This window comes from Microcebus murinus, chromosome 14 (genome assembly GCF_040939455.1).
Source record: "Microcebus murinus isolate Inina chromosome 14, M.murinus_Inina_mat1.0, whole genome shotgun sequence".
In the NCBI taxonomy this organism is placed as follows: Eukaryota; Metazoa; Chordata; class Mammalia; order Primates; family Cheirogaleidae; genus Microcebus; species Microcebus murinus.
Window position 1 is genome coordinate 60,805,370 of NC_134117.1, and position 8,571 is coordinate 60,813,940.

Sequence of the window (8,571 nt, forward strand, 5' to 3'; positions counted from 1 at the left end):
CGGGCTCACTCTTCCTGCCAAGGGCCTTAAAGACAGAGAAGAGGGATGTCTGTGTCATCACAGGGGACTCCCTGAAGGATTGAGGGAGGCTCGCTGTCACTTGGGAGGTTCCCCAGCAGGTAAATTGGTGGATTTTTCCCTCCACAGTGCGAAAACAGGAGATCATTAAGATCACGGAACAGCTGATTGAAGCCATCAACAACGGGGACTTTGAGGCCTACACGTGAGTAGAAACCATTTCCTTATGACCTAAGTCATCTCTCAAGGCCTTCCTTGCTTCCAAACAGCAGTTAGGACCCTGGGGAAGGGGAAGGCTGGGCCTTGGGCATAGTTTCTGAGTTAAACCCCAGGCCCCTAGGCTGGGAGCCCTTCCAGGTAGATTCCCTGTGACTGAGCTCACCCAAGGTGTCCTGGCAGTGGGCAGGTGGAAAGGCCAGGGCTGAACAGCCCAGCAGGCAGGCCCTGAGGACCTTAGCAGTCTTGTCAGGCGTGGCCCACGGCCAACCTGCTGCTATGGCATAGCTACCACTGATGAGGAAGAAAGACAAGGAACGCCATAGCAGCCTGACAGGTTTTTTGGTTTTGTTTTTTTTCCCCCCTACAGGAAGATTTGTGATCCAGGCCTCACTTCCTTTGAGCCTGAGGCCCTTGGTAACCTCGTGGAGGGGATGGATTTCCATAAGTTTTACTTTGAGAATCGTGAGTGGGTTCGTGCTGCTGATATACTCCTGCCTGCCCCTTCACCCCCTCTGCCTCTGTCCCCTGCTCACCTCCTCATCCCAGTTGCTCACTTTTCCCTGATTTGACCTTTCTGCTGCACCCCTACTCTGTCTGCTTGCCTCCTTGTGCCCTGATGGTCTTAAATGGACACCTCCAAAGGCCCAGCTCCAGAGCCCTAAGTGCCCATTCATTCTGCAGCTGCCTCATGGCAGTGCTGGTGGTCACAATCAGGGTCACTGTACTTCTTTAAGCCTCACTTCTTTCCAAGACAGATTGGAAACCTTTTGAGATTAGGTTGAGATGATCTGAGCAAGTAATAATAAAGCTCTATGTGTGTAGGTTTCATAATAGAGAAAATTAAAACCAGGATAAAGAATGTACAAGCAAGCAACAGGCACTGTTGGTGATTTGTGAGGTCAGAAGTTGTGGCTAGGATCTCCCTGAATATCAAGCAAGGCAGGCATCCTGGATGGGCCTGGGGCATACATGCTGGCCAGTTTGTGGAAGTCCCAGGGAATAAGAAGTGAATCATCACTGCCTCCTATCTTTCTCTCCACTTTCTGAGACCCTCACTCTCCTTATTTTTTTCTCTTTCCTACTTTATCCAGGGCCTTCCCTGTCCTGCCCTGAGTTTTATTTAGTCACTATTTTCTGTACTGATTCCCACCCTCTCCACATCTCAGCTGCACATGTAAACCCTTGGCTATCTAAGTAATTCTGTTAGCCAGAAGCAATGCTGAAGTTTATATTATTTCTAGGGAAGGTCTCATGTAGCCCCTGTCTAACATTTGAATTGAACTAAAATGTGAATTTCAATAAAAGCAACACAATTTGCACAGCATGTGCTGATAACGACACTCCAGCTTCTTTTGCCTTTCTCCTGGAGGGTCCTGGGAGCCCTGGGACTATCCTGAGCTTGGTGCTTTGGTGAATGGTGTCTTTTAAAAGAAAATCACATCAATTTTATTGGATAAGTTCATGATTTTTCTCTGCAGCCCTAATTAGGGACAAGCCAATCCTTATGAAATCTAAACATCAGCCTAACAGAGTAGAACTGTAGGCTTTAGTTAGAGTCACATGGCCCTGAGGTCAAATGAGTGATTTGGGCAAATTACTTAATCTCCTTGAGTTTATTTCCTTATTTTATAATGAAGAAAATATTATGGACCAAGCAAGAAATACAGCTCATGCATGTAAAACCCCCAGCACAATGCCTTATTAAAAGAACAGCTGCTATTATCATCGTTACCCACTTTTCTCTTCCTTTTGGATAATGGAGACTAATGTAATGGGTATCCTGGCCTCTGGAGGGTGTATGGGAGGATTTGGAGAGTCTGGGAATGGTTGCTGGACAGAGGGTGAGACGTGGAAGTGCAGGCTGGGTGGAAAATGCAGGTGCCCAGGCCTGACGCCCTCCTACCTGCCCCGCCCCCTGCAGTCCTGTCCAAGAACAGCAAGCCCATCCATACTACCATCCTAAACCCACACGTCCACGTGATTGGGGAGGACGCAGCTTGCATCGCCTACATCCGCCTCACCCAGTACATCGACGGGCAGGGTCGGCCTCGCACCAGCCAGTCAGAGGAGACCCGGGTCTGGCACCGCCGGGATGGCAAGTGGCTCAATGTCCACTATCACTGCTCAGGGGCCCCTGCTGCACCGCTGCAGTGAGCTCAGCCACAGGTGCTCCTGGTTTGGGGGGAGAGGGGCTGGGAGGGGCTGGGACAGGTGGGGTCAGAGGAGGAAGACAAGGCTGGGAGGTGGCTCTGGGAGAGGAGGTGTGGGCCATCCCAGAGGAGCAGCAGAGGCTGGGGAGTATGGTTACAGTAAGTTATGCTCTGAAATGAGATAGACTTGTGTCTGGCTCCATAACTTCCAATTGGGTGGCCTCAGACAGGTTACTTCCCCTCCCCAAGCTCAATTTCCTGTGAAAAAGAGAGAAAGAGTGATACCTACCTCACTGAATTGTTGTGAGGATTAGATAAGATATTAGAAGTAAGGTACTTAGTAAGTGCTCAGCGAATGTGAAGCAGTGTTGTATTTCACATTAGCTTCACCCTTTCCCCATCTCCTCAGGCAGACTTGGCCACATGTGTAGTGTGCAGTGTGCTTACGTCCCTGGAACTCATCTGTGTGCTCACTGTCCTCTGTTCTGTTACCACGTTCTGTCCTGTTTGACAGGGGCATTAGGAGATTCCAGCTGGAGGTCGAACCTTCGCAGCCAGTGGCTCTGGAGGGCCTGAGTGACAGCGGCAGTCCTGTTCGTTTGAGGTTTAAAACAATTAAATTACAAAGCGGCAGCAGCCAATGCACGCCCCTGCATGCAGCCCTCCCGCCCGCCCTTCGTGTCTGTCTCTGCTGTACCGAGGTGTTTTTTACATTTAAGAAAAAAAAAAAGAAAAAAGATTGTTTAAAAAAAAAAAAATGGAATCCGTACCGTGATGCGTTTTAAAACCACCGATAGCCCTTGGGCTGGCAAGGAGGCAGGAGTTTGTGTGATGCCCATCCTGGCAGGAGCGGCGGGCTCACCCACCAGCCTTGAAGAGGGTGAGCTCGGCCTCTGGCCCCCATGGACTCAGGGGGACCAGGCAAGAACTCTGACAGAGCTTTGGGGGCCGTGATGTGATTGCAGCTCCTGAGGTGGCCTGCTTACCCCAAGTCTAGGAATGGACTTCTTCAGAACTTGCATGGGCGCCTAGAAGGAGGCTGATGAGAACGTCGTGGCCATCAGATCTACTTGGGAGAGAACACAGAGCTCCCAGCCTGCTGTGGAGGCAGCTGAGAAGCAGTGGCCTCAGGCCTGAGAGCCCGGACATTGGTGTACTGTTTCATTTAGCGTAGAAGGGAAGAGAATTGGTGCTGCAGAAGTGTGTCCGCTACGAAGCCGATGAGAAACCTCATGTTAGTCTGACATGCACTTACTCACTCATCCATTTCTATAGGATGCACAATGCACGTGGGCCCTGATACTGAGGCCTGATCCCTGCAGCTAGAAAGGGGGAGGGGTTGCTGCTTTGCTTCGTGTTTGTTTTCTTACAACTTAGCGAGGAGAGAGCCAGGCCCTGGTGAGGGCTCCCCTTGCCACCTTTGGCAGTTCTATTTCTGTGCGGATCTGAACCATCTTTGTCTTGCCTTTTCATGGTGGTGGTCCCCTTGCTGACCCTCATCTGGGCCTGGGCCCTCTGCCAAGTGCCCCTGTGGGATGGGAGGAGTGAGGCAGTGGGATAAGAGGTGGTGGTTGTTTCTATGCATTCAGGTTGCCTCAGGGCAGCCTCCCTTACTCTATCCTTACTGCACGTCCATCTCTTTTCCTGTCTGCTCTGGCAAGAAGTGTCCTCCTTAAAGAGGCCTCTTTATTGACCAACTGAAGTGTAGACTTACTGCTGGGCAATCTGCATGGGCATCACCCCACACACACACCTGCATGTACCCAAAAGAGGTATCCAGAGCCAAGGCTTCTACATTCATTGTCACTCTCTGTGCTCAAGGAGTTCCATTCCAGGAGGGAAAGATCTATACCCTAAGCAGATAGCAAAGAAGATAATGGAGGAGCAATTGGTCATGGCTTTGGTTTCTCCCGTAACAACTCTGCAGATTTATCTGCACAAATGTCTGCACTTTGGGGAGAAAGGTTGGTAGACTCTGGCTCCCTGGACTACCTTCAGGAGGCACAAGAGCTGGGAGAAGAGGCAAAGCTACAGGTTTACTTTGGAACCAGCTGAGAAGAGAGCAGATTCATAGGTGCTGGTGCTTGGATTTAGCCAGGCTCCTCTGAGCACCTCATGCATGTCCCAGCCCCTGGGCCCTAGCCCTGTCCTGCCCTGCAGCCCGCAGTGCCAGCACGCAGATCCCTTCACCACCGGGTTTGGTTTTGCTGGCTTGAAGACAAATGGTCTTAGAGTTCATTGAGACCCATAGCTTCATATGGCTGCTCCAGCCCCACTTCTTAGCATTCTTACTCCTCTTCTGGGGCTAATGTCAGCATCTATAGACAATAGACTATTAAAAAAAATCCACCTTTTAAACAGGAAATGGAAGGCATTTGATGCAGAATTTTTGCATGATGACATAGAAATAATTTAAAAATAGTGTTTGTTCTGAATGTTGGTAGACCCTTCATAGCTTTGTTACAATGAAACCTTGAACTGAAGATATTTAATAAAATAACCTTTAAACAGTCCATTGTGTTACTGCTGTTGGAGGCTTATGGCCAGTGGCTTAGATTTCAGCGGCCTGGGTTACAAGTCTTCTGATGTAGAGAAGGGACCTTCTCCTACTCCCTGTGGGCCCTTTTTAGACTAAAACTTCCTCACGAACCCATCAGCCTCCAAGCAATCTCCGGCCTGGTCTGGGGTGGGCGGGGGAATGTGGGCCCTGGAGGGACGGGCTGAGGCGTCGCCCCGCCCCCGGGCCCGCCCCACCCCCTCCCCGGGTGGGCCGGCCGGCCCGGCTCCCCTTCCGCGGGCTGAGTGGACGAGTCCGCGCCTCGGCCCGCCCCTGCCCGGGAGCCGCGGCGGCCGACGCTCGCCGGACTGTGCCACCGGGCAGGGAGCGGGGGGTGCGCCTTTGCAGGCGGGCGCGGAGCCAGCCGCCTCGGAGGTCGCGGCTTGGCTTAGCACTGAGGAGGACCGTTTGGTCTCCTCGCATCTTGGTCGCGCGGCTGCCAGATCTGGAGCCGGTGGGGACCCAAGCGGTGCCACGAGCGGCAGCGCCGCTTCCCCCCCTTCCGTGGGAGCGGTGGTTGGGCCCAGCTGCGGCAGAGCGTTCGCTCGGAGATGGCGGAGCAGCCGCGACGCCGCCGGAGGCCCAGAAAGCTGGGAAGCCGGGCAGCCCCGGGACGCGGCGGAGCCCGGGGACAGCGGGGACGCCGCCCAGTCCGCCGGGTGAGCCGCCCTTTAGAAGAACCCCTCCCCCGCCCGTAGTGTGGCTCCCACCCACGGTCGCCTTCCCCTCACAGACTTCCCTTGAGTGTTGCCACCAAAACCACCCGCAGGGTCGTCCCGGGCGGCGCGTCAGTGCGGCCCAGCGCGCCCCTCGCCCCTTGTGTCCCTTCCACTAACCTCCCTCCTAGTTACCTTGTTCCCCTCAGTTCGTCTCCTCAGTACGGGGCGCCCTCCTCCCCTCGGGCTCTTCCAGCCCAGTGCCTGTCTCGATGTCACCCCAGAATCGCCTCAGCGCGCCCCTTGCCCTTTCCCCTTGAATGTCCCACCTCGATGCGCTCCTCATATCCACCTGTGACGCCTTATTCCCCCTCAACAGGGTCCCTCCCTCCGCGAGCCCCAGTCCCCACTCGGTCCCCCTGCTCCGTCTCGTCTCGCAGCGCTGGGCCCACACCCCAGCCTGCCCCGTCCCCGCTGGTATTGCGCGCTCTGCTCGGCCTGGGTGACCTGTTCAGTGTCGCCCCCAGAAACCTCCCGCCGCTGCACACACGCATCCTACCTACACACACCCTGTTGCTGCTTCAATGTTTATCATCTCGCCCCTGCGCTGCCCAGCAGCGCTCTCAGCGCCCCTTCCCTGAATGTTGTTGCTTCTTCTAGGAATGAAGCTAAAATGCAGTGGTTAAGAGCACCGGCTCTGGAGCTCCACAGGCCCGATTTTGAATCCCAGCCCCTCCGCTGACTGAGCCTGTGCGATCCTGGGCAAGTTACTAAGTTTCTCTGGGCCTCAAATTATTCGTTCATAGAATGGGGATAATTATAGTATGTACCTATACCTACCTCTTAGGGCTGTGTGAGGAGGAAATATATGTAAAGGTCTTATAAGAATGTCTGGCAAGTTCTGAGTTCTCAGTAACTGTTAACTGTTATTAATGCTATCTATGGCTGATATACCCGGAATATCAACTTTCCCTTAGTGACTTCTCATTACTGTGTTTTCCCTAAAAAGTTTTCTCTAATTCTTAGGATTCACCTCTTCTTGTCACCATTTTGATCCTCTCTTCCAGCTCTTTTCTCATGTCCATTAGTTTTACACAGGCCAAAGCTGAACTATTCCTTTTTTTCTTCTTTTTTTTAGAGACAAGGTCTTGCTCTGTTGCCCAGGCTGGAATATAGTGGGCTGATCATAACTCACTGCAGCCTTGAACACCTGGGCTCAAGTGATCCTACTGCCTCTGCCTCCTACGTAGCTAGAACTACAGGTGCACACCACCATGCCTGACTAACTTTTTTTTTGTAGAGACAGGATCTTGCTATGTTGCCCAGGCTGGTCTCGAACTCCTGGCCTAAAGCAGTCCTCCCCACTTAGCCTCCGAAAGTGCTGGGATTACAGGTGTGAGCCACCGCACTTGACCTTTGGACAGTTCTTAAATCATCTCTGTCAATTCTGAAGAATTGACACCTAATCACCCCTGAGATGTGTGCATATGGGAGTGAGTGGTAGAGAAGGATCACTAGCCACTGGCCTTACTAGGAGTGGCTAAGGTAGGGAGAGTAACAATAAAGCTTATAGAAGCAGTGCACTTAAAGAAAAAGGCCCGGCATGGTGGCTCACACCTGTAATCCTAGCTCTCTGGGAGGCCAAGGTGGGAGGATCGCTTAAGGTCAAGAGTTTGAAACCAGCCTGAGCAAGAGTGAGACCCCCGTCTCTGCTAAAAATAGAAAGAAATTAATTGGCCAACTAAAAATATATATAGAAAAAATTAGCCAGGCATGGTGGTGCATGCTTGTAGTCCCAGCTACTCAGGAGGCTAAGGCAGAAGGGTTGCTTGAGCCCAGGAGTTTGAGGTTGCTGTGAGCTAGGCTGACACCATGGCACTCTAACTCAGGCAACAGAGTGAGACTCTGTGTCAAAAAGGAAAAAAAAAAGAAAAGAAAAAGAAAAAAAGATGTCCCCCAAATTGGGTTTTCTTAAAACCTAATAGATTTTCTGATCACACTGTCCTTACTCTTTTTCTCTTTCTCTCGTTGATTAGATATGACTTAAGTTCCAGTTACTGTCTGTCATCCAGCCCTTCTCAGGTTGTTTTGTTTTTATAAATGGACTCAATCCCTCATGTTTCTCCAGGCTGGGTCAGTGACTGTTCTGAGCTATTAGGATTAGGGGTATAGTACCACCTTGGCTAAGTTAGGGAGGAGAACTAGAGTGGACAGGAAGAGAAACTCTGGACTCAGCTTGCTGACTTTTCTCAGGTCTCTGTGATGTGGTCTGCTCTGGGGTTACATTTTTATTTCCTTTAGCACATGTGAGGTGAAGGGCAAGGGTGGATAATTTTTTACAAGCAATGGGAAGGAGAATCTTCAAGTTTGGGGTTTGGAAGCTAATAGAATGATTAACTATCATGATCTCTCTTTCCTCTTGAATTCCCCCTCCATAGTGAATTCCCCCACCTGACTGCAAGTTCATTAGTGCTGTTGGCTGTGATGTTGAGTTTGACTGATGAGGAAGATTAGCAGACTCATGAGTTTCCTCTTATCTGATATTTCGTTGGAGCATGGGACTTCTTGGGCTTCCTGTGCCTTCTTCACAGACCAGAGGCCAGCTGCTCAGTCACAGGCTAGGAACTCTGTTCAGAGAAGGCCTGTTTTCAGCCTCCTGGGCTGTTTGGCCTCTTGATGATGGGAAATTTGCTCCCTCCTAGCACCTGAATATACTCTAGTATATTCAAGTGAGCTTGCTTTAGGAAGAATTTGGACATTCTTTGGGGAATTCTTTTTTGGATACAGAGTCTTGCTCTGTCACCCTGGCTCGAGTGCAATGGCATCATCATAGCTCACTGCAACCTCAAATTCCTGGGCTCAAGCAATCCTCCTGCCTCAGCCTCCTGAGTAGCTGGGACTACAGATGTACACCCCCACACTCAGCTAAGTTTTCTATTTTTTGTAGAGATGAGGTCTGGCTTAGGCTGGT

General features: G+C 51.4%; 1 protein-coding gene across 33 annotated transcripts in view; it reads left to right on the top strand.

Annotated features, from left to right (window-relative positions):
* The window catches only part of CAMK2G (calcium/calmodulin dependent protein kinase II gamma), a 56,746-nt gene extending 51,846 nt beyond the window's left edge, over nucleotides 1-4,900 (top strand). For 16 of the 33 annotated variants that reach the window (XM_076010131.1, XM_076010129.1, XM_076010138.1 and 13 more), the window contains 4 exons: nucleotides 148-223; nucleotides 605-699; nucleotides 2,159-2,403; nucleotides 2,902-3,036. In XM_076010131.1, the coding sequence (XP_075866246.1) occupies nucleotides 148-223; nucleotides 605-699; nucleotides 2,159-2,391 (404 nt within the window). In that variant the 3' untranslated portion in view covers nucleotides 2,392-2,403; nucleotides 2,902-3,036. Of the gene's footprint in view, nucleotides 1-147; nucleotides 224-604; nucleotides 700-2,158; nucleotides 2,404-2,901 lie in introns of all 33 variants that reach the window. The other 17 variants (XM_012760106.3, XM_012760115.3, XM_012760104.3 and 14 more) reach the window with 3 other exon arrangements.
* The last annotated feature ends 3,671 nt before the right edge of the window (nucleotides 4,901-8,571 follow it).